Consider the following 25561-nt stretch of genomic DNA (forward strand, 5'->3'; position numbering starts at 1 on the left):
AAAATTTACTTGAGCAGCATAATGACTTCAAGTTAGATGTTTTCAAACACATAACTATGACTCATTCATATTCTGACAGCTATGATTCATTCTAATTTAGCTATGATGACCCTCCCATCTGAATCACTCTGAATCACTCAGCCTGCAAATGACTCACTATGCTGATCACCCCCTCGGCATTCTGTAACTATATGATTAACACAAAAACTGACCCCATTGCTGTCCATGGAGCTTTGCCTCAGTAAGGTTTTGCAGTCAGTGGTTTCCTCCTCCTCTGACCGCAGGCTTTCCTCTGATCTCTGCTGAGACAATCCAGGTGGAGGTGTACTCTTGTTCTTCAGAAGGTGCTTCAATAGTTCATTACCAGCTTCTCCTTTGTTTGGACTCTGCCCAGCAGGGAACGGAGACACGCTCCCTTTGTTACCCTCTTCTTTCACAGAGCTCATTTCTGGGCCAATGGAACCTTCTTTTGGTCCGTGACACTCACTAGCATCAGTCTGCTCCAGCTTTATGTTGCTGAGGATTCTGTCATGTTCCTGAGCTTGTGCCTGGGCCCTCGCTGCTTCTGATGACAGAGCAGATTGTCCAGATTGCCCACCAGAAAGTTGCCGCTCAAGCTCTGAGTGACTGGGGGTGGAAGATCCCAGTAAAGGGGACCTGGACAGGTCCTGATCTCCAAAGAGATGGGGATTTCTGGTTGGAGTAGAGGAAGTGTCTGAGACACATGGTGTGAGAGGGGCTGTAAGGTCTGAGTGGGGAGTGGAAGGTGTCTTGACTGAATCTGCATCATCATCTTTCTTCTTTTTGCGGTTCCTCTTCTTTTTCCCCTTCTCATCTGGGATGATGTTGGAATAAAGCTGAATCAGAGACTGACCTGAGCCTGGAAAGTTGGATGGTAAAGGTGTTGACGAGTCACCCCCAAATGGTGGACCCTCACCTGGCATTGGAAGCATTCCTGGTCCACTGAACTGACGAGGCCTGGGCTGACCGTGAGGAAAGTTTGGTCCTTGCAGAGCAACATTATCAGGCCCCATCTCTGGTGGCATCAAGCCATTGCCCACCATGGCTCTCCTCTCACCCTGTATAAATGTTCCAGCCACTGAGCCCATACCAGGCTGCATACCCTGCTGCTGAGGAAAAATTGGTCCAAGTTGTTGTTGATGTTGCAGAGGAGGCCTTTGTGGCTGCATGAAGTCTTGTGGCAGCTCTGCATTAAAAAATGGCATTTGAGAGAGTGGTGCCATGTTCCCATCTGATCCCATCATCCCTTGCTGCTCCATTTCCATGCGGTGTTTAAGTGCTCTTTGACGTTCGACTTCCTGCATGAGCTGCACCCGCTGTCTCTCCTGCTGCTCCCGGAGCCGTTCCCTCCGCTCGCGCTCCTGGAAGCCTTCACTGAATGGGTTGTTGTCATCAAACTTCACACCACCTGCCTGCATGGGTTTTATGGCACCTGGAGGAGCAGGTGGTGCTTGGGGCTCCAAAGGCATTTGAGAGTGCTGCGGTACATTACCCATTGGCATCTGAAGCGGTTGGGCTGAATTTCCCATAGGTACCTGGGGAGGCATTATATGTGGCATTCCTGGTCCTCCCATGGGCATAGAAGTACCGGGATGCCAGCCAGGTGGTGCGTTGGGCATACGTGGAGGTACATTTGGCTGGCTGGGATGAAGTGGCATCTGCATCATGGGATTTATAGGAGGCTGAACCATTGGTGGGCCACTGGGCACCATGCCAGTGGGGCCTGGCAACGGGTGCATTGCAGGCATCATAGGTGTCATATTGTTTTGCTGCTGTTTTACTCTGTACTCCTCAATCAGTTCAGCATGCTCCTTCTGCTGCTTGCGGATCTGAGACAAAGTAAAAAAATAAAGTTACTTTCTATAAATTCACAAAATAACTTTTAACAATGTTCAAATTTTAACTCAGCAAAGTGCACTTTTAGAGTCAAAGAGGGCTGCAGTGAAGACATAAGACTGTATGTTTTGGTGAAGAAAAAGCAAATGCCTGTGGTTTGTGTCCTATACCCATAGAGAGTTTGAGTAAAGGCAACTAATATTTCACTCTAATTATGCCTGCTAAAATATAATATACAGTTAGAGATTATACCTTGCAATAGAAAACATCATATTCTTCAAAAATTAAGTGAAGGTAGTGAACATCAAAAAAAAAGAAAAAAGGCAACAACTGTGTTTCTCTTAGATCACACATGTGTGGGTGTTTCTCTTTCAGAACATTGAACACTTCAAGTTTTTCCAACCTTACTCAGTTAGATCTTATTAAAGCTTTACCCTGTGTTTTGCTCTAATATTTGGACAAACAGTTTGGATGCAGGAAATACTTTTAGTATTCAAACTTCGGTCACAGGATAAAAGAAAGGACAGTGCTCATGCCAGTCTCTGTGAGAAGTGGGGGTTTGAGAGAATTCAGTACTAGAGCTTGACAGGCCAAGCATTTACCTGCTCCAGTTGTTTTTGCACTACACCCTGCTGCTCTGTGACATGTTTGAGCTGCTCAGCATCCTCCTCAGGGAACTCTCTCCCTGCCTTCTTAGCTGTTCTCTGCTTGGCAGACAGGGCTTTCTTCGACTTCCTGTGAGCGCCGATCTTCTCTTCCAGAAACTTCTGCTGCATTTGAAGTAGTTGCTGAGTCTCCTGGAGCCACTCTTCATACTGAGCCCTCTGAGCATTGTCTGAAAGAAGGTGGTAAAAAAAGCTCTTTACTTAGCAATCTTGAAAACATAAAAAAAACAATCATCTTAATATTTCTAGCCTGAAAAGACTATAAAACCCAAAACAGTGAGGCCGCAGGGATTCTGGAAAACTTACTGACAAATCCAGGTCCGAAATTTGGCGGACTTGGTCTTGTTACTTGTGTCAATTTTCCATCCTGAGATAAAAAAAATATATATTAAAAAGAAGGTTATAACAGATAAGAGCATTATAAAGTTTAGCCCCACCCCAACCCCCCAAAACCAAGAAAAAAACCCATTCATGTTACCTGTCCAACAACTTGTGGAGGAAGTGGTGCACTTTCAGGACAAGGTGGTGCTGGACCAGGTGGAAATCTGTGACACACAGAAGTCATTCCAATCAATTATGTATACTCCCCATATAACCATCTTATTTTCTACTCACTATAGAAAATGCATTCTTGTGGAATTCTTACCTGTTCATGACCATGGGAGGCATTCCCATGTTGTTCTGAACCATGACTTTGTTGATGCCTTTAAGAGCAACCATCTTGGCTTTCATGATGGGGTCAGTGATGGCATCAAAATCTGCAGATTAAAATAATGACTGTCAGAAATAAACACTGCAAAAAACACGAAGAAAAAAACAACAACAAAACACAACAAAACAAATAAAATAATGATTTAAAAAAACCCAAAAAAACCAAAATAGCACTTAACTTAAAGTGACACCTAAGCGGTGCTATAAATTCATTTACCAATGTTGGGGAAGAAGTCGCTGCTTGAGCGCTGTCGTATCATTGCTTGCATCTGCCTCTGCTGCTGTTGCTCCTGCCTCTCCTGGTCCAGGAGGTCCTGCAATAGGAGTGGTTGCTCCTCAAGCAGAAGTGGCCGATGTTGTTGGGAATTCTGGCCCATTGCCTGGTTTAACACTGCCTGCTGGGCCTGGGTGAGACCGCTCTGGTCCACTCCAGATGTTAGTCCAACCTGATGGTCTGGCCCAAAGCCACTCAGGGGAACCTCTCCTGCAGTGACTGTGTCAGGTATTGTTTGACTCATTGTAAGTCCAGAGGTATGTTGAGCATCAGCGACTTGGTTCTGCTGGGCTATGAGGTCACCTCCTTGATTGACAGACTCAACAATTGGGTTTAATGATTGCTCTTCAGGCTGCTGCTTAATGAGTAAACTAGACAGGACTGGGGTGGAGTCAGAAAGCACTCCTTTCTTATCGGAGATTAAGGTATTTCCAGCAGTTTGCTGGTCTACTACATCAGGTGGTTGTTGACAATCTTTGACCTCAGCTTTAATTTCTTGCCCAGGAGCCAGAGCAGCTGAGTCCTTATTTAAAGGGACCTCCAGCTTGACTTCAACTGCAGACTGCTCACCCATAGTCTCTGACTTTGCCAGTACAGATGCTGAACTGGAAGAAGCCTCGGTTACGGTGCTTGCGCTTTTGTTGATATCTGTGGCATCAGTATTGTCATCCATAGGATCACTGAGATCCAGCTCCTCACTAAACATGTCTTTCTTGATATCATCTAGATCAGGGTCTGTGTAAGCAATGATGTCAAATTTCCCAGATGTCAGGAAGTCATCAAGGTGTAGGTCATTGGTCTCTAAATCAAGGTCTTTGCCATCTTCAGGATCCAGATTTAAGTTTTCCAAGTCAGCATCTACTAGATCTTTTACCTCCACGTCCTCTAGATCTTTGACTGCAGATTCTTCTGTATCTAGTTTCTCCTCCACAGTTTCTCTGCTCGTCACCGAGACAGTCTCACTCTGTCCAGCAGGGGGTGCAGACAGGATCATGGAAGCTGACATATTTGGAGTCTCATTTGAGGCAGGCTGGCTCATGGACCTCATCAGAGGAGACTGTTTGAGTGTGCTTCCTGGAATCTGGGTTTGCTGATGAAGATTGTCCATACTGGCAGAGAGGTGTAAATGGCCAATTTGGTTAGCCATAGGGTCCATCATTCTGGGGCCCTGATTTAAGGGGAACCTAGAATCGGGTGCTCCTGGAAAACCTGCAGGCCTTTGGTTCTGGAAGTTGGGATCCAAATTGCTTCCTTGCATGTTGGCAGGAGGGAATGGCATGCGTGGTCTGTTTTCTGCTGCTCTGTGCCGCAGTTCAATAAAAGGCTGCCCCATTATGTTGTGCTGCTGCATTGCCATACCACGAGGAGGGAAGTGCTGGGGCATCCCCATAGGGTTTGCTCCCATGTTTTTCGCCATTTCAGCAGACATAGACCGTCTCATTTGAGGAGGGACATCTTGCATTGGGTGTTGCCCCCTTGGAAAGAAGTCTTGAGACCGATGAGGTCCTAGAGCTCCAGGTGGAAAAGCAAACCTGTGGGGGAGGGATAAGAAAAAAAAACTTATAAAGACATAAAGGGAAGACTTAAATTTGGAAACACAAAAAGTAATTAAAAGAATAACAAAACAAACCTTGGTCCCTGATGTCTCAAATCTCCAGGATGTGGGCCGCGGGGCATTTGACCTTCATTAGGAAAGGCTACACGTTGATCCCCTGGAAAATGTCCAGGAAACCTCATCGGCCCTCTAATAGGTCCTTGTCCAGGATAAGGCGGAGGAGGCCGGGTGAATATTTCCCCTGGTTGAGCAGGACCCTCTTGGGGCCATGGCCGTGGCGTTCCTGGGGTTATAGTGCCAGCAGGCTCCTGAGGGCCCCTCTCCTGTCGGGTGGCACTCCTCTGTTGCTGCTGTTTGATGATCAGTTCTCTAATTCGTTGTCGCTGTAAGTTTGAAAGATTTAAATTTTTAAAATCATTTTTAGCTTTTCAAAGAATTGATTTGGGGTTTTTTGGGGTTTTTTTGTTTTTTTTTTAGATAGCTGCTGCACAACATTATTTTATTTGAGATTTCTTTTAGTTTTCTGTATGTCCATATTTTGTCTGGAACAGTTGTGTTGAAGATAAAGTTTATAAATAGTCCTCTATTTTCAAGAGGACACTGTAAAGTATAAACAAACACATGCTATGATATGTAAATGATTTCATTTGTATTTTTTTTAAACTGAAAATGTTCAAAGAAATCATTGACCCTGCCCCAATATACTCATGAATTTAAGAGAAGCAACAATGTAGTTATAAAAATAATCTCATAATTCTTTAAAAATACATGGAAACATCTCACAGGAAACTTAATCTGTAACATGATTGGTATACAAGAAGAATCCCATAATACTTAGAAGTATAGATAGGGAGGGGTTTAAGAAGAGACTGAAATGTGCATTACACACTTTTTAAAAAAAGATTACATTTTAGTTTCAAAATGTGATACTTTGTCTTTATAGTATTTTTACTTGATTTGGTTTTTAATTTTGTTTTTCCTTTTACATTTTACACAGCATCATAAAATGTTTTAAACTACAGGATTGTAGAATAAAATTTGAAGTATCTGTCTGATACTCACACAATTTCTGAATATTGTAAATGTAGTGATATGTGTAGTTTTCTTGTTGTTCTTACCAATTTGGTACTGGCTATTAATAATATTATTAGACAGTTAACATTAATATTTAAAACTATAAGATTCAGAATACAACACAAACAGTGTTCACGTACCTGTCTGAGTCTTTCATCGCACTCAGCAAGAGCAACAGTTTGAGCCTCTGCTGCTGAAACAGGAATTTGTGGATTGTTGGACAGTTGGACCGGGTCCTGAAGGCCAGCTCCATTGTTACCCACAACTGACTGATCTTTCATTTCCATTTTTTCTGACTGTGGACGAGGGGTCATGGGTGCTTGTTCAAATGGATCATGGACAGGTGTCTGACTCGGTCTTCTTGAGGGTGACTGAATAAATCCATCGTCTGAAACACTGGGGTGTTTTGGTGTTTGTAAGTCTGGGTGAGGGAAGGGCTCTTGAAGTCTACCTTGGGTTGGGGAGAAAGGATCCTGGCTTCCCATTGGTCCTTGTCTTGGCCCTTGTCTGGTAAGCCCATCAGGACCAGGCCTCGGGGTGCCTGGAGGATGGCTGTAAGGATCATTCAGCATTGGTCTTGGGACTCCAGGCTGGGGAAACATGTCACTACTCCCTGGCCTTGGTGTCCCGGGTGTACTGGTAAATGGCTCCATTGACCCCCTCATGCTGCCTGGTGACTTAGAAAACCTTTCCCCCACTGATGGCCGAGGAGTACCTGGTGGCTGAGCATAAGGGTCCATTGAGTGCGAAGGGGACATCCTCTGTCCAGGGTGAGACTGATGAGAAAACTGGTTCATTCCACTAGGACGAGGTGTAGCTGGAGCCTGCGAGTAGGGATCTGAGGATGGGCTGGGGGTGTTTGGTGGTTGACCATAGTTGTCATGGGGACGTGGGGTGCCAGGTGGTCGAGCATAGGGCTCAAAAAACGGTCGAGGTTGAGCACCTGCTTCATTGATGGATCGGTGGTTAGCTACAGGCTGAGAGAAAGGGTCAGCAGCTTGCTTGCTAGGACCAGAAGGCTGGGCAAAAGGGTCATATGTGAAGTGGTCAGGTCTTGGAGTGGAAGGTGCATGTGCATAAGGATTTCTTGATATTTGAGTAATTGGTCCTGGCTGAGCAAAGGAGTGCCCCTGTGGGTGATGCTGGCCCATCCTGGGAGGACTGGTAAAGTTGTCATTCGCTGACGGTCTTGGGGTGTGTGGAGGCTGGGCATAGGGGTCAGTTTGCTGATTCTGGGAGAATCTGTCAGTAGGATGTGGGCCTGGTCGGTTGAAGTGATCCTGAGCCTGAGGAGGGGGCATAGGTGTTTTAAATAGAGGGACAGAGCCAGACTCATTGCTTCCAGGTATCGGCGTGAGTAAAGGTCTTGAATAAGGGTCAGACAATATCATCCTGTTCTGGGTCATGCGCTGATAGGCATCATTTCTTATCATTGGCCTTGAGTATGGGTCTCTGCCAGGAGAACCCATTGGAGGCCTTCCTTGAGCAGCTTGACTGCCTCTGGGGGGACCCATGGGCTTCAGAAAAGGGTCAACTTCACCAGTGGGTCTTGGGGTGTCAGGAGGTTTGGCGTAAGGATCACTGGTCATTGATGTGGGAGAACCAAAAGATTCATGAGCAGGAGAGGGCCTCCCTCTGTCCTGCTGCTCCATCAAGGAGGTGGGTGATTTACCAGATTCCATGGGCATTCTTCGACACGCATTTGGTCCGAGAGTTGGAGGTCTTGGGGTCCCAACCATCTTGGCATATGGATCCCATGGAGATGATGGTCTGGAACCAGAGGAACCTGGTGAGAAAACTTGTGGAGACTGAGGTTGGGAGGAAGGCCCAGAGGGAGGGGGAGGAGGGGGTCGCAAGAACACATCCTCTGAAGGACCTGAAGTGGGTGTCCCTGATAGCGTCCTGGAAAAGCTCTCTTTTGGGTTGACCTGCTGCATAGGGGACATGCTGCCATTACTGGGCTGGGAGGCTGGGCTTTGGTTACCACTGTTGTTGGCATCTCCCTCTGACTGACTAGTTTGCTGTTGTTGCTGTTGCTGTTGTTGTTGTTGTTGAAGCTGTTCATTCTTTACTTGCTCCAGTTTCTGAGTGGCTTCAATTTTGGCTTGCTGTTTGCTTTTCTGCCTCATTTGCTGTTGGAAGGACAGAGTGAAAAGCTGCATTAGATGACAAAAGGGGTGCATAAATTATCAGTCTCATGCCAAAAAAGAGCTGGACCTACTAGCCACCAATGTCATCAGGGTTAATGTGGAGGATAGTGTAGTTCTTTAGGGGGTGTTTTACTAAACCACCACTTCTTAGCTGTCTTAATATAAAGTGGACCTGCCGCTGCATTCGACTGACTGACTTCATTGCATACACTCTTACCTGTCTAAACTTCCACTCTTGTTCATGCTCTGACTCTTTTGGTTTCAAAGGGTCTTTAAACAGGAGATCTGTGTCTAGTGGTATGTTGGGATCAAACACCTCAGGGGGCTGTTGCTGTGGATGGTGCCTCTTCACGGTCTCATTCGACATCTGGACTTTGTTGATGCGCAGGGCTGCTCGGTTATCTCTTGCCTTTTGCTAAACAGCAAATCAATCACAATTGAAAAACAAAACAAAAACAGATTAGAGAGATTTGATAAATACAAGCTTATAGAAAAAAATAAAGGTTATCCATGTAGCCCCCAATTCTCTGTAATGTCTACTTACACTATTACAAACATTAGTACGCAATACTGAATTATAATTATTTCATAGCAGTAAAAATAATATTTTTATGATATGCAGGCATTTGTTTTGGATGGGATTGCCATGCTTAATCCTTTGGCTGCATAGCCTTTACATATTGTACATGGAGCAGGATGAAGGTCAACTTCTTATTGTTAAATTAGGTATCTCAATAGTTCATAACCAAGATGATGTATCACAATAGCGGTTTTAAAACAAGATTGCAAATAAAAAATACTGGCAGCCGCCTGTGCTATCCTCTCAGCCTCCTAACAGATGCACCTATGGCATAAATGTGAAAAGCCTACATGATTTTCAGAAAAGTTGACCTTTGACCGTGAGGTTGAGGTCACTGAGATTCAAACTCAATTTTTAGTAGATGCATCTATGTATCAACTTGAAAATCCTGCGTTGCTCCATTCTCGAGTTAGCATATTCAACACTCTCAACAACATCCCATCAGCCTTTTACAGATAAGTGTTAACCCCAAAACTAAACTCGCCAAGCAGAGACTGGGTCTTTAAAAGGGGCCTCTACCAGGTAAAATGGCTTCCAGTAAACTTAATTACAGAGGCAATAGGGAGCTTTAATTCTGAGCAAGACTTCCGCTGTTAATTAGCTCATCAGAGAATGACTGCGTTTCAAACTGGTTTGGCAAAAGGCAACTGGCCAGATACACGAGTGTGCCTTTTGCATACTAGGTAAGTCTGTGCAGCTACTTTGGTGTCCTGCATTGTACAGTCTTTGATTTAATTGAAACTAAATGGGATAATTGAATCATTGATCTTACCACATATGGGGCCCTGTCTTGTGAACTAGCTTTCCTCCAAAGTTTTGCAATTTGCTTCACTCTTGTAGACCAGTCTAGGAAGAATAATGGAGAAAGTTGTCAAGTCAGCAGCTCTCAAAGTGCATACAAGGCATGGTTTGTACTGTATGACGTAATGCAGTCAGTATAAAAACAATAACCAGAAATGAGCAGAAATAACAGGAATGACAATGTAAACTGGACCATAAAAAACACAAACAGGAGAGAAAATGCCTTCAAGCTTTAGAGCTATATACCAACCTGGGTATTCTTCTTTAAGGTTGGGGAAATTGATATTAGTATATAGCACAGGAGCAACGGTGGCTAGTTCTCCAAGTGTCTCCTCCTTTTCCCACTTGAGTGTACTCCTTTGGGCATTTGACATGGCTTCAGTGTCCCCCTCGGGCAAAGAACCAGGGGGTGTAGGGCCAGGGCCATGGGTAGGGGTGGGCCATGGACCAACTGCCTCTCTAGGCATCTGATTAAACTTTCTTTCCCTGTAACACAAAGAACAGAAGCTCCAAAGTTATACTTTGCTGATTTTGCTGAGTAAAGAAAAAAAAATGCATTAACAGTTGAAAGGGAAGCATGACTTTACCTCGGATTGTCAGTGAAAGGCATACGGTTGAGGGGAGAGAAATTTTCTGGGATGCAGGGCCCTGCTCCATGATTTGTAGGGAAGCGTTGGTTTGGTCCCATCATACCATTAATCATTGGCATTCTTGGAAACATGGGATTCCCTGAACACAAGATTTGCGAGGTGAAGTAGATGGAGATTTTAAAAACATTTTGTAATATTTTTATTTGATCAGGGCAAAATGACTAATGATGTACCTGCATTGGGGTGAGGCATGCTAGTGCCAGGTGTGGCAGGGAGGGGCCCTGGACCCTGGGGGTGAGGCACCTGTGGTGGTGGTTGGCTCGTGCTGGGGCTCAGGACTGCTGTGAAGAGATCCTCCACATCCTTTCCTTCCAGCTCTGAAAAAGTTTGACAGCTCAGTGTAAGCGTACATGTGTATGAAATGTAGTAGCATACAATGTCAGAGAACATCCCATTACTGCTTTTAAAGGAACCAGAACATTCATTACACTAATCTTTATAACATTATATTGGTGAAATTGGTTACAACACTTCATCATGAGTTTAGAGGTCAGTTATGCTGGGTGGGAAATAACTGGACCAAACTTAAGTTTTCACAAGAAAGATAAAAATTACAAACCTGGAATTTTGTAAAGTTTGCTGAGAATTGACTCTGAAAAACAAAGAATCAACAAAAACAGATTATTATTCATTTTGAAGTTCCAAAGCAAAGGGCCTTAAAGTTGCAAAACAAATTTCTACTAAAAGCCAGAAGAAGAAGATGGGCTTAATGCACAGAAACTTTCCACAGAACTAACTTTGATCCACTGTTCTCTACATTCCCAATGTACTAAAATGCCCGATAAATATTAGAGATGGACCGATCCGATATTACGTATCGGTATCGGTCCGATACTGACCTAAATTACTGGATCGGATATCGGAGAAAAATAAAAAATGTAATCCGATCCATTAAATATCACGAAAGCACCTCACAAAACTTGCAACACGCCGTAACTCGCCTCAGAACGTCGGAGCAGTATGCATCACGTGATAGAGCGGCTGTGGCATGCGGGACCTGTCGGTGGTCTGGATAGCATTTGGAGCTTTGCTAGCAACCTGGCATTTCATCTCCAACAAAGTTATCCCCGAGAGAAGTAAAGCAAGTGTGTAAGTCCATCTCTGAATGTTTGTAAAGCATTCCCACGTTAAGCTTAACGAGCGACTGCCTCTCGCTCTCCGGCTGCTACTTCAATCGTGAAACTGCTAATGATCAGCTGATCGGCTTTTCTGTTGTGAGTCCATCTCTCTTGTTTGTTTTTGGTCCACTTTGCGCCAGAAAGAGCAAACCAGCGGCTGAACAACAGCAGAACGTTTAAGCTTGATAAGCTGTTGTTAGAATTTATTTAATATTACTTTCTACACCAGGATCTTTTTCTACGTAGCTGACGCTGGTAACTGTGCAGGGGCGGATCTAGCAAAGTTTAGCCAGGGGGGCCGATAGGGCATTAACTGGGAAAAGGGGGCACAAAGACATACTTTTCTTTCTTATTCTCATTTAAAATGTCGAGCTTTTAATAAATAATTATCTGACACCCAAAGTTTTAATTTGATGTAAAATGAATAGAAGTCAATTACTGTATATAGTGACTATTAAGTCTAATATATATACCCTAGTAAGCTATAGTACATTTTCCTTTGGGAAGGTACCATCTGTGCAGTCTGCAATTTTGTTGAAGAAAGATGTTGAATCTATTTAATATTTCTTGAAAAATAATTGATTTCTGTGCATTTTTTTTCACACTGCATCAAATTAAGGTTGATTACGTCGATTAAGCATCATGAGGTGGAGCGTGAGGGGTGGTTCCCTATTTTTTATTTATTTATTTTTGTTGTTGCTGGGAGTTGGAACCCTATTAGTTAGGTTGCTTAATATTTACGCTAAGTACTCTTTAAAATACCAGAATAGGGAGGATGGTGTAGGTCTAAGTTTATTAGATTGATCAGTATTGCTGAACTATGAAATATTTTTTTTGTATACAGGTATAACAGAATAGCTTTAGTGTAGTTGTTGTTTTAAACTTGAGTATGAACTTGCAGACTTGCAAAATGCAGCAAGATATTTTAAAAAACAGTTTTGTTGATTAAAAAACACTATATCGGATTCATATCGGTATCGGCAGATATCCAAATTTATGATATCGGTATCGGTATCGGACATAAAAAAGTGGTATCGTGCCATCTCTAATAAATATTGGATAAATAGTTAGCTGACGGTTACAACAACGTTTCAGCTGTTTTACTTCACTTTTGTTGGAAACTGTGCGACCCAAAATCAAGAACAAAATGCTCCCATTGGAGCGCTTCATTTCAAGTTCACACAGGATGTCTTGTTTTCCTAAATCCCTAACAATGCCTGGACTTCGTCATCGCTGCCTGTATCACAGAATTTCTTGCGTGTTGTTAAATTAAATCACAATGAACTAAAACCAAAAGCAACAACCAACAATGGTTCTTAATCCCTGTGGGAAGTTCCTGTGTTAGAACTGTGGCTAAACATGGCGCCTGGTCTCCCACACTGACCATCAGTAACCATTTTGTCCAGCTCTGGGCTGAGAATGCCGTCCAGGGGTTCCTCTGAGAGGGTTCGAGGTGTTCTCCGGCCTGCCTGAGACTGGGGCGCCACTGGGGAACTGTCTGCCAGGGGCCCAATGTCCAGACCAGCTGTGGAAACACACAGTCAATGCAAAAACAAATCATAACACAGACACATGTGCACACATACACAGCAACCAACAAAATACTGAGCAAGAACGAGATCAGAAATATAGAACTGAAGTGTCATAACAGCCTGTGGAACACAACCAAGACCAAAGACTATACAATTACAGCTCCTTGGGGTTCCTGTATTGTTTTAAAGGAATGTTTTAGGATATGTGAAAGTTCAGACAGGTCAGACTAAATCTGATTAAAGGTACACAAAGTCTGAAGGAAAATGCTGTTCTAACCCCTACATTAGCCTTCCATTTAAGACCTTTCTTTTTAAAAGAAAGCCATGGAGCTTCTTTTGAAACATTTCTTTCAATTTGAATTACATAAGAATTTATCAAAGCACGACTACCAACATAACACACTCCTCTCCAACTAATGTCTGACACTTTAAAGTATTTAAATAATTTCTTCTACACAAAACTAAATACCAATACAAGGATGGTTGCAAACATTGGTTGGCAACAGCAGTACAAAAACTAAATTATATAAGCCCTTAGAATATTTCAGATAAATAAAGTATTTCTTTTTCTTCTTCCAAAGAATGAAGGACATGAACTGCAGATGCTTTTTGCCATAAAGCCACAGGAATGAGAACTGAGGATTTCACCGTCTTCAGGAATTAGAAGGACATTTGCCAAGGCCTCTTGTTCTAAACTGCTCATTTCTTGAATACTAGGATGTCCTTGCCAATTTGTTTCTCTGCTATCTTGGAGACATTTTCGATTAGGCAGATAAGAACTTGCGTTAGGGTATAGGAGGTTCACAAACAAAGACCCACACACCATAGGCGCTTGAGTGAATACCGTGCACGGTGTTAGGTAAGCACTAAGAAGTTAATGAGTGTTAAAACAGCTTTTATACATGCACACTTAAATAGAGACACGGAGACACTGTAAAAGGGGGAGAATGCACTAAAGCAAGGGATTAGTAGGCCAGAGCACCCTTACCAAAAGGAGGAGGTGAGCTGTCAACCTGGAAGGGGCAAAAATCAAGACCTACAAGAACCCAAAACCAGATCAAATGAGTGGGTGGAAAAAAAAATAGTGAAGACAGCATAAGCACAACACACTTTAGATGATGCAAACAAAAAAGAAAACAAAAAAGGTGAACAAACAAAAAAATATTGTGATATTAAAAAATTATTAACGTAGTGAAAGCAAAAGATTGTTTCTATTTGGGGAAATTTCTAATTGAGGAGTGAAACTATTTTATATACCCACGGCTAGGTGACTATTAATAAAATCTTGCCACTGTGACTGCCTGTGAGATACATAACGCACCAGAGTCATTGCTTGGCTTTCCGAGCATTCCCAAGATGTCTGCATCAGTGTTCAGAACATCAGATAGATCAACTAATGGTTCCTCAGACGTCTCTGTAGATGCGGGGGGAAAAAGGAACAAAAGAACAAAAAAAGGAAGAAAACCAAACTGTCACAAATCATAATTGATGATGATGAACGGACATGAATGAGAGTTGGAACCATCTGTTTGGATGCCTCATGTAGAATTTGCTGTTAAAAATAAACATTAAAAAATGTCACAAATAAAATAAAAAAAAACTCCAAATGTACCATATCAGATGTATCTTTCCAAAGAATGTATACTAAAGAATAAGTTTAATTATATGAACTGTAAGGTTTTCTGTCTCATGGATTTCGTCAGTGAAGGCCTTGACTGATGTGAGTCATTCGACTTCTAGCTTTTTGTCTCGTAATATAGTCTCTTCTAATAATTTTCTATTTTCTTCCTTAAAAAGTTGAAGTAAAAGTGTAATAAATAAATAAATCACCATTTTTTAAAGTCACAGTTGTCAAGGTTCCAGTGTTTTATTTTACTGAACTGTTAAAACTGCTGAGTTTCTTTCTTTTAAATGAGGCACACCAGATTCTGAATGGCAAAAAAAATCTGCAACCCTCTCGGGAATCCAGTATTCATTACTGTCACTTCCCAAGTCATCACGATGCCTTTAAACACAATGACAGCCTATTAAGCAAACTAACCCTAGTTTATGACAAATTTGTCAAATCAAACAGTAATTTTGTAATAAAAATCAAATATTTCTCTCTAAGAGCCAGGTAATTACTAATTGTGAAGAACTTCATAGACGCGTGTTTTGTTCGATTCGTGCCAACATAAGAAGCTACCAAATGTCCAGATATGTGGACAGAGTGTATCAAGTTTGGGTATTTAAATAGGCTGGAACAAGACTGAAAATTGAATCAGCAATCATACCACATCCCTGTTCACCTGTCAGTGAAATGGTGGGATTGTTTGATTTCAAACACAATCTAAGTCTACTTCTGCTACAGTCATCAGTCTTGGACACATCTATTTGACTGGAGTGCAGGGAGCGGCTAACAATGTAAAGCTATGGCGCAAGTTACAAACTATCTGCACTGCGCTTTAAATAATAAATTAAACTACTGTTAGAATACTGGCAAGCTTCTAATCTTTAATTTTATGGCAGTTTTTTGCTAAAAACCTTTTCTATCTGGACTCAGTCCTGACAACACATTGCTATTATTCAGGATATTACACTTCTGTTTCTGGCTGTGCCATCCTTGAGGTCAGTATAAAGGGCATTTAAAATTTTTTGAAAAATTTAGAGAAAGATCAAGAGAGCAAGACACACACAGTGAGTGTAGCAAGACAGAGCGAGCTTGCAAAGAGAACAGAAACTGAAAGTTCGCTGTATTTACTTCGCTTTTGGAATTTAAGTATTCTTTAATTAGTTTAGCTTTAGTTGGAGCAGCAGTCGAGGGTCTGAATGCTAATTATCAGAGATTAACCTCCAACATTTTGGTCATGTATGAATGGGGAATATGCAATTTGAACATGTGTTCAGTAAACATGTTTCAAACCCATTCAGTTCTGCATGAAGCGGTTAATACTCTCATTGGGGACAAGTAAGTACAAGGGAGACAAAATTCATTAAAACTTCATGCAACATGGACTATATGCTGTTTTACCCTTTGCCAAACACCTGCATTGTTTCTTTAAAAGCACTGGCCAAGTTCAGAGCATGCTCTGTCTTTGGTCATATCAAATATTCAGTGCAGTACGATGCTTTGAATCAGTGAATATTACATCTCTTGCTGCGGAGAACCAAAGTAATGTATATACATACGTGCTACTGCTGGTCTGGGGGGAATGGATGTTGTTGATGCGCTAAGCAGAGGGTCTGATGAGGGATCCAGAAAACTGCTAGTGGGATGCTTCCTCTCCACTTGGCTTTGTCCGTCTTCTAGTAATCCTGATTCGACCCCCTGTTGCCTGCTCTGCTTGCTTTTGTCTAGCAGGTCCTTTCCAAAGAAAGCCTCCTGAACATGAAAACACAGGACACCAGCCAGTGTCACCTAATTTTTCTTGACATCATTCTTAGAAAACCATCCGCATCCATTTAAACCCCATGTGAACTTAAGTGAAACAGAAAAGCTTAGAAACTAACAGCAAGGTTACTCTTGGCCTCACCTTATCGGGCCAACCTCCCCCAACCACTTACACCCATAAGTCATCTGCTGTCCTGCTGCACTGAGAAACTAAAAGCCCAACCTGGTGCTGTCTTAATAACTAATGAAATAAGCTTCACTGTGTTAGACCTTTAGGTTAGACTCAATATCCCCCGTCACCCCTGTACCACGGTGGGATAAAGAGCAGCACTGACAGCTGCCGGTGGCTTAATGCATCACATATCCATGTTTTAGCCAACACAAGGTGACAGACGGATACTAACTGGGGACACAGAGCCTTGGAGTTACATCCATGTTAAGCTATTGTGTGTCAATTCTCAACTAAAATAGGGGCCAATTAAAGGGTATGATCAAAAACATCTATCCTCTAATATGAGTATCTTTGGGCTTTTCCCCTTTAAATAAAAATAATAAAAAAGGCTCACAGAAGGAGCACTAAGCACAATAGTTCTGCAACTGGTTTCAAGGCATTGTACTTGGATGCACTTGAAATCCCAACCTTCCCAAGGGTGAGATAAAACACATTTAACAGCCATTTCATGATGTGATCAGACAATCTGCACAGGAGAGGAACGTTTGCACAATAATATATATATATATATATATATTTTTATAGGGGTGCAACGATATTCGTATCGATATTGAACCGTTCGATACAGTGCTTTCGGTTCGGTACGCATATGTATCGAACAATACAAAATTTGTAATTTATTTTTATCAACTTTCCTTCTGAGATGCTGTCTGTGTTGAGCGCTCAGTGAATCTGCGTTCGACTACTCCGCCTAGGCTGCACTGTCGAGCGCAGATCCACTGAGCGCTCAACACAGACAGCATCGTCAGAAGGAAGAGTGCAGGGCAAGCTAGTGAGACAGAAGTTAAGCTCTCCTTGCAACATGGCAAATTGAACCTCCCCCACCCTCATTCAGATCTGGCGTTTGGAATTATTTTGGTTTTCATGTGATGTATGACCCTGAAGGTAAGCGCGTCATGGACTAAAGTAAAACAGTATGTTGGATGTGCCACGCAATGCTCAATTACATGGGTGGGAACTAGTGTGTTAGCGCAGTTAGCTTGTTAACGTGTTGGCCGTCTAGCCCCATGCACGGGGCGATCAGGGGTAGCTCGTTAACGGAGATTTGCCGTGTTGTGGCGTTAAGGTCATTTCAACGAGATTAACCTGAAAGCACTAGTGGGAACACAACGAATATGACTGCACATTTACGCCGACATCATCCTAGTGCAAAGAAAAGTGGAAGCAGACAAAAACAACAAGCACACGCTTCAAACTTTACCCGAGTCATTTAGACAGCCGTTAGCACATGATTCTCCTTATGGGGATCTGATATGTTTAATATGCTGCTGAGAATATAGCCCAGAAGAAGCGTATAGTATAGCTTTTATTTTGGAAAGAGCCATTTCTCTGTAATAAACTCTCTTTTCCAAAGATGAGTGATTCCTCAATCAGATACAGGGCTCGCAAAATCGCTAGCCCGACATCCCGGGGCTAGCGATTTTTCCAGTTGGGCTACCAAAATCTATCTCTGCCCTGCCCGTCGGCCTATCGTAGGAAGGAAAAATATATGTCAATGCTTTTGCATTCTTTCGGAAATGTAGCTGGGTAATTATGTCATTGGCATCGGTGAGCCACTGTCAATATGTGACATATTGAAATCGCGTTTGAATTTGCGCTTGTTTTTTGCTTCCACTTTGCAATCGTGCGAACTGTGTATAGAGAGCGACAGCACTGATCTGTGAGTGATGATAATTTGTGCACCAATTCCTCTGACATTGTCTTATTAATCGTTAGCTTACTATGCAAACATGACAAGTGAAATCTCCCGCAGCAAGCTTAAACATGTGAGAGGTTGATCGCGCAGAGAATCGCTGAGCTTATGTGAGTCGGTGTGTAAAAGCAGCAGGATTTATATTTGACTACGATGACCTGGATGACTGAGAACCTTCACAGACAGATATATATTTCAGTTCTGCTGAGCCAAATAAGACAGGTCAGGGTGAAGAAGTGACAGCCAAAGAAAAGCTTACCACAAAACGGAAAAGTTATGACAAATCAGACTATAAGGCAAAAAGAAAGTGCAGCTTTATGGTTTCATGGACAAAATAATTTCTGTGGCTGCAATATGACGAGCTAAATAACCAGGGCTGCACATAAGTGGTCCGCAGGTGCGCATTCGCTGTCAAAATAAAAAACACGCACAAGGGTTAGGGTTAAATTTAAAAACTGTACTTTTGAGTTAAAATATATATTTATAATTTTAATAAATGACAAATTAAAAAGGCATGAACATTTTTTTTGTATCGAAAAAATATCGAACCGTGACACCAAAGTATCGAACCGAACCTAACCGTGAATTTTGTGTATCGTTGCACCCCTAATATATATATATATATATATATATATATATATATATATATATATATATATATATATATATATATATATATATAAAAACTTAATATCCATTTCCAAAATTAAAAAAAGAACAAAAAATAGAATCAAGAAGTAAATCTATAAAATAAATTCCTCCATGATAGATATACTCCACAAGGTTAGCGTGATATAGAAATGTAACAATATATTCAAATTCTGTATATACAAGCAAACAGTGATGGACGCTATCACGGACGGCAGACCTGCAGGTAGGTTGGAAATGCCTCCTCCAGTTTTGTCTTCTTCTTTCGATATCGTTTCTTTATTTTTTCTGGAACTTCCGGTCCGGGGGGCGTCTCATCAACAGGAGTTTCCGGCAGTGCCTCTGGCCAGCCTGTAATAAACAGAAAAAGTATAGCCACTCTCTTCTAGTTCTACAGTTATCTCTTATTTTGAAAGACAGATTCACATACAATTCTGGTGCACAAACCTTCATCTTTTCCAATGAGATTCTCCGACACAGAGCCAGAAGAATCTTTTCTGCAGAGGGATCGTTTAGCCTTGCCCGGACCTTGGCCTGGACGGCTTCTTTGACGGACCATGAACCCACCGATACCTTTTAAGAAGTTATAAGAAATATATTTATAATACATATAAACATTTTATTTGCAGTTATAAAGGTTACTTAATTTTCAATATTTTAAATATAGACTGTCCATTGTATTCAGCTTTCGGCAGAGAGGCCGTGAGATGGCAGTGCTTCGCTACAGCGTCGGCCATGTACTGCACCATTTTACGCTTCAGAGGAGCTGTCTCCTTCAATCAGGTGCCCTACCCGGCCGGTACGGTTTCCTCTTCCTCTTCTTGCCGCCGTCAGCCCCCTTGGAGTCATCTTCTGCTGGCTCTCGCTCCAGGCTTGAGTCAGACTTTGCCTCACAATCTAGGAGCTCCGCCTCTGTGAGAGAGAGACAGAGCACCCAGTGATGGTGAGTGACAGCCTTGCAGCAGAAAACATCCCAGCCAGGCCCCTCAGAACAATGCCAGGGTAAATTCTTTGTGAACTCCACTTAGTGGCAGAATATTAGCCAGATTGAAATTAAGTTCACCAGTCCCATTAATCAGGACGGCAATTTCCAGTGAGGCCCCACCTTCTCTTTTTGTAATCTCATTCCTAAAACATTTTATTAACTCTGAGTAAGAGGGAGAATTTCAATACATGTAAGTAAATATCACGCTAATTCTTTTACTATTAACTCAGGGGAAATCTATGCTTTTTGGCTAAATTTTAGTTTGGCGTCCAGTCACACCCTGCTTTGAATATTCATCTTTTATCCATCTACAGTTCCCTATACCTTTACTCATTAATCACATCTAGCTAGCTCTCGGCTCATGTTATAGCAGCCTTCACATCAAAATACAATATGTCATGTTGCTAGGCAACATGGCATGCAGCGATTGTAATTTTACACTGGGGTTAAAATGATACCTTTGGCTTTTCTAGGAATTACTGCTAATATTTTTTTTCTTTTATCCTACACAACCAAAAATATACAAAACACCAGCCGGCTGCTACATATTTACATATGTAAGTACATATGTAAGTAGATAAATACAGAAAATGTGATAACAGGGTTAAAACCTTGGATAATCATCTGAAAATAAAGACGCTTCTGTGAAGACATGTACCTCTGTTGTCCTCCATGTCTTCATCACGAGAGAGCTCTGAGAGGGGGTCGACTGGAGCCTGAAGCACTGCCACGCTGTTCTGGTTAATGATCTTCAACTTAAGTTTTGGTTTGGGCTTCCTCCGCCGTGACGCTGTAGCAGATAAGCTCTGGAGTTGGCAAAGTCCTGACTCTGTCAAACAAACACCATCCTGGGTGTAGGTCCTTGACAGATCTGAAACGACCAAAAAATGTTTGTGTGTAGTCAATAAACTGAGGTTGTGCAAGAAAACAAACAAACAAACAAAAGAACCCAAATTGATCGTTTGTTTTCTGTTGTTCTTTTGTGACCTTACCAATTTCTTTAGCCTTTGTGACAATCTGTGTTACTGGTAGTGGCTCAGTGGTGTCTCTGATCTTGGTCACAACTGTAGGAACACAACATAGCCGCCATTAAAACAAACAAATGTCACAATTAGGGTGCGTTGATTTCCTCTTTTTGTTGAAACAACAAAATATGTTTAGCAAAGTTATGGTGCTCCCACCTTTAGTGGTCTTGAAAGTTCGGCACATTGTACAGTCAAAGCTGCTGTCTGCAGCTTTTTCTATGTCTTCCTCTGAGTGGAGACTTTGACATGACGCATGAAACCATCTGCGTACACAAAAAAAACCCGTCTTGATAAGAACCAGTTATTTTAGGAAAATTGGTAGAGAATGATCCTCTAGAGCTGATAGGTTCGTAGAAAAACTACACACCTGTCACACTGGCGGCACTGCACGATGATTGTGCCTTCGCTGTAGTCCACCAAGCAAATTGGGCACGTTGAAAGGCTGGCACAGGGAGCACACAGGGTATAATTATTCTGCCACTCACACCTTAGGCCTGGGGTGGTGGCACCGCACTGCGTACAGGACACACACCTGCAGGAGACAGGAAGGACAGAGGTCATTTAACCCAGGTTACTTGAAAAGGGATAACACAGTTGTATCTGTGCTGCAAAATCCCTTCTCCTCCCTACACTGTCTTCATGATGCTAATATGAAAATATTTTCTTTGTTTCCATCGCAGTCCATAAACACTTGTTGTTTCTTTGTGTATCTGATAACGTACACCATTTTTAAACAGACGTAAGCAAGTAAGCATTACAAGGCAAACAGGAAAAGGTAAAACATGGTAAATTGCCTGCGCTGCTTGTAACAATAAACATGTTCAGTCATTTTCAGTAATTACTAGAGATGGCACGATACCACTTTTTTATGTCCGATACCGATATCATAAATTTGGATATCTGCCGATACCGATATGAATCCGATATAGTGTTTTTTAATCAACAAAACTGTTTTTTTTTTTAAATGTCTTGCTGCATTTTGTATAAGTTCATACTCAAGTTTAAAACAACAACTACACTAAAGCTATTCTGTTATACCTGTATGCAAAAAAAAATATTTCATAGTTCAGCAATACTGATCAATCTAATAAACTTAAACCTACACCATCCTCCCTATTCTGGTATTTTAAAGAGTACTTAGCGTAAATATTAAGCAACCTAACTAATAGGGTTCCAACTCCCAGCAACAACAAAAATAAATAAATAAAAAATAGGGAACCACCCCTCACGTTCCACCTCATGATGCTTAATCGACGTAATCAACCTTAATTTGATGCAGTGTGAAAAAAAATGCACAGAAATCAATTATTTTTCAAGAAATATTAAATAGATTCAACATCTTTCTTCAACAAAATTGCAGACTGCACAGATGGTACCTTCCCAAAGGAAAAAGTACTAGGGCAGGGATAGCTCAGTAGGTAGAGTGGTGGCCCCATGATCGGAAGGTCGGGGGTTCGACTCCACTGAACGGCTACCCTGAGGTACCCCTGAGCAAGGTACCGTCCCTACACACTGCTCCCCGGGCGCTGCACTGGTGGCTGCCCACTGCTTCACTGGGTGAATGGGTTAAATGCAGAGGAACTATTTCCCTATGGGGACTAACACGCACACTTTACTTTACAAATAGCTTACTAGGGTATATTAGACTTAATAGTTACTATATACAGTAATTGACTTCTATTCATTTTACATCAAATTAAAACTTTGGGTGTCAGATAATTATTTATTAAAAGCTCGACATTTTAAATGAGAATAAGAAAGAAAAGTATGTCTTTGTGCCCCCTCTTCCCTGTTAATGCCCTATCGGCCCCCCTGGCTAAACTTTGCTAGATCCGCCCCTGCACAGTTACCAGCCGTCAACTACGTAGAAAAAGATCCTCGAGTAGAAAGTAATATTAAATAAATTCTAACAACAGCTTATCAAGCTTAAACGTGCTGCTGTTGTTTATCCGCTGGTTTCCTCTTTCTGGTGCAAAGTGGGCCAAAAGCAAACTAGAGACACGGACTCGCAACAGAAAAGCCGATCAGCTGATCATTAAGCAGTTTCATGATTGAAGTAGCAGCAAGAAGAGGCAGTCACTTGTTAAGCTTAACGCAGGAATGCTTTACAAACATTCAGAGATGGACTTACACACTTGCTTTACTTCTCTCGGGGATAACTTTGTCGGAGATGAAATGCTGGGTTGGTAGCAAAGCTCCAAATGCTATCCAGACCACCGACAGGTCCCGCATGCCACAGCTGCTCTATCACGTGATGCATACTGCTCCGACGTGCTAACGTTCTGAGGCGAGTTACGGCGTGTCGCAAGTTTTGTGAGCTGCTTTTGTGATATTTAATGGATCGGATTACATTTTTTATTTTTCTCCGATATCCGATCCAGTAATTTAGGTCAGTATCGGACCGATACCGATACGTAATATCGGATCGGTCCATCTCTAGTAATTACCACATTAAAGTTTAGTTTTAATTTAAATTACTGCCTGTCTGAAGCAAATTTTGGTGTAATGATCATAAAGCTACTCACCATTTGCACTTCCAGCTGTCCTTGGGAACATTTTGCAGTGGAGGGTCCAGGCAGTATGTGTGGTAGCTAATGTCACAGTCGTCACATAGCAGCAAGCGGCCAGGATCTGTGGCCTGACCACAGGCCTCACATACGGTACACTCCAGACAGCGCCAGCCTTTGCTTAGCACCACCTTGGTGATCTACGGGGAAATGACAAGGGGACAGTTTCATGTAGTTCAGTTTGCCAAATGCCATTTCTAATGTACAAACTCAATAGCGACATACTATACCTTAATGCCGACACAGAATGGATGGTAGCACTGGCCACACTGAGCACAGGCCAGAAGACGGCCCTCTGCACCAAGACCAAAACTCCCACACACCACGCACATGTCCTGAAAAGGAAGAAAGACACTGACTTTCCCAACTTCCCAAAGCAAGGTTTAGAAAAACCCCTAACACACTACCGCTTAAAACAAAACAAATGAAATCAAATAAAATCCGCAGCTGCTTAATTTCATTTTTTGCAGAATAGGAATTCCTGCCTATTGTCAAACTTTTTGTCAAGTCTGCTTGTCACATACAAAGGTATTTATATTTTTAAAAAAACGCTTTTGTAAGAGACTGGCATGTTGATGTGCTGGTCCTTGCAGAGCTACATGTTGTAGCTGTCTACTGTCACCAGGGGGCAGCGTCAAAATATGTGGAACAACCCATAATTTGGGCTGTTCTTGTTATTGTTTGTGCAGTTGTCATTCCTTTAGCTTAGCTACTGAAGTGCAGAACAAAGATGTGACAATATACATATGCAATAACATACTTTTCTAAAGTGAAATGAAACTCAATTTAAAAAAAGAAAGAAAACTGCCTACTGCAGCCATTTTGGGGTGGGGTGGTTCAGAAGGTAGAAAAAGTCATCTGCTAATTGGAAGGTGGGCGGGTTGATCCCTGGCTGCTCCAGTCTGCATGTCAAATATCCTTGGGTAAGATACTGGACCCCAAGTTGCTCTGCAATGTGTTCACTGGGCTATGAATGAGTGTGAATGTTAGCTAGAATGCACTTAAATGTAGAAAAAAGTGCTTGTGTGAATGGGTGAATGAGAAATGTTGTATAAAGTGCTTTGAGTGTAAAGTAGAAAAGCGCTATATAAATACCAGGCCATTTACCATTTTCTAAGCTTGTCCTTCACACTTAATCATATTTATTTTTCCACACCTCTCTCTTTTGTCAGAGGACTGCAAGCACGAATGACAGTACTGATTGCATTAAGCGTAAATAACTGCGCTGATAAGCAGTGGTCTTCTTAAAATTCTCTAAAAATTAATGTACTACAATACAAACCCTAGTTTCTGCTTACTTCAAAGTCTTGATTAATATTTTGCAGAGACTGTCAGCAATCACTCATATTTTACAGAGAAAAACAGCACACAGATATGATTTGGGGTAGAGAAAGTAAGAAATAATCAAATTTCAGTGTGATCCTGTGTTATATAATTGACTGTGTTTCCTGCAGGCAGTATCTCCACAGGAATTAATGATCTCCAGTGGGAGAAATCTTTTTAAGCACAGACTGAATTGCAACCCATGAATTTTTGCACGTTGAAGGTCTGAAATTCAAAATGAACCATGTCTGAACACTTATGTGTAAACATAGAGAAAAAACACACCTGTTTTAGTGTAAAACTATCATTGCTGGAAAATATGACCACTGTGTTATGCATTGCATTCTCCTCTTCCTCCTTGACTGGGTATGGGTTTTCTATTGTGGTGACCTGCATATAAGGAGAAAAACCCCCCACAAAATAAACAAAGTGTGACAAACAAAGATAACGCTGCTTGGAATATTTCATTAGGGTCTATAGCTGAAGGGAAAACTAACACCAATTTTAATGTAGTGCAATATCTCAAACGGAAACAGCACATACCCCAGGGTTGATGCTGGGACTCACTCCATTTTTCCCTCTGGCCCTGCCACGTCCTGCTCTACCTGACAGACCAGCCCCTCTTGGCCGCCTCCTCCCGGGAAAGCCTGAGCCTCGCCCCTGTAGATAAAGAGACCAAAAATATAAGCTCTGATAATGACTACATCACATTTTACAAACTAAAGCAGGCAGACAAAAGTGCCAAAGTTGG

At 42.0% G+C, this 25561-nt stretch overlaps 1 protein-coding gene across 8 annotated transcripts in view; it reads right to left on the bottom strand.

Annotated features, from left to right (window-relative positions):
• Positions 1 to 25561, bottom strand: part of kmt2cb (lysine (K)-specific methyltransferase 2Cb) — a 96417-nt gene that overhangs the window by 11170 nt on the left and 59686 nt on the right. For 4 of the 8 annotated variants that reach the window (XM_085255608.1, XM_085255606.1, XM_085255601.1 and 1 more), the window contains 29 exons: positions 25354 to 25470; positions 25096 to 25200; positions 23718 to 23822; positions 23446 to 23627; positions 21288 to 21452; positions 21077 to 21183; positions 20888 to 20959; positions 20554 to 20766; positions 19703 to 19822; positions 19358 to 19483; positions 19131 to 19261; positions 16136 to 16328; positions 14289 to 14381; positions 13956 to 14003; positions 12820 to 12960; positions 10877 to 10909; positions 10491 to 10634; positions 10255 to 10396; positions 9918 to 10153; positions 9639 to 9712; positions 8504 to 8701; positions 6277 to 8268; positions 5138 to 5445; positions 3451 to 5039; positions 3169 to 3280; positions 3001 to 3067; positions 2829 to 2889; positions 2460 to 2692; positions 213 to 1850 (listed from right to left, as the gene is read on the bottom strand). In XM_085255608.1, coding sequence (XP_085111734.1) covers positions 213 to 1850; positions 2460 to 2692; positions 2829 to 2889; positions 3001 to 3067; positions 3169 to 3280; positions 3451 to 5039; positions 5138 to 5445; positions 6277 to 8268; positions 8504 to 8701; positions 9639 to 9712; positions 9918 to 10153; positions 10255 to 10396; positions 10491 to 10634; positions 10877 to 10909; positions 12820 to 12960; positions 13956 to 14003; positions 14289 to 14381; positions 16136 to 16328; positions 19131 to 19261; positions 19358 to 19483; positions 19703 to 19822; positions 20554 to 20766; positions 20888 to 20959; positions 21077 to 21183; positions 21288 to 21452; positions 23446 to 23627; positions 23718 to 23822; positions 25096 to 25200; positions 25354 to 25470 — 8745 coding nt within the window. The remainder of the gene's footprint in view (positions 1 to 212; positions 1851 to 2459; positions 2693 to 2828; positions 2890 to 3000; positions 3068 to 3168; positions 3281 to 3450; positions 5040 to 5137; positions 5446 to 6276; positions 8269 to 8503; positions 8702 to 9638; positions 9713 to 9917; positions 10154 to 10254; positions 10397 to 10490; positions 10635 to 10876; positions 10910 to 12819; positions 12961 to 13955; positions 14004 to 14288; positions 14382 to 16135; positions 16329 to 19130; positions 19262 to 19357; positions 19484 to 19702; positions 19823 to 20553; positions 20767 to 20887; positions 20960 to 21076; positions 21184 to 21287; positions 21453 to 23445; positions 23628 to 23717; positions 23823 to 25095; positions 25201 to 25353; positions 25471 to 25561) is intronic. The other 4 variants (XM_085255605.1, XM_085255604.1, XM_085255603.1 and 1 more) reach the window with 4 other exon arrangements.

The sequence above is a fragment of the Mchenga conophoros genome, linkage group LG18, assembly GCF_057382185.1.
Source record: "Mchenga conophoros isolate Kocher_MC1m ecotype Shallow Benthic linkage group LG18, M_conophoros_male_GT1.1, whole genome shotgun sequence".
NCBI classification, from domain to species: domain Eukaryota; kingdom Metazoa; phylum Chordata; class Actinopteri; order Cichliformes; family Cichlidae; genus Mchenga; species Mchenga conophoros.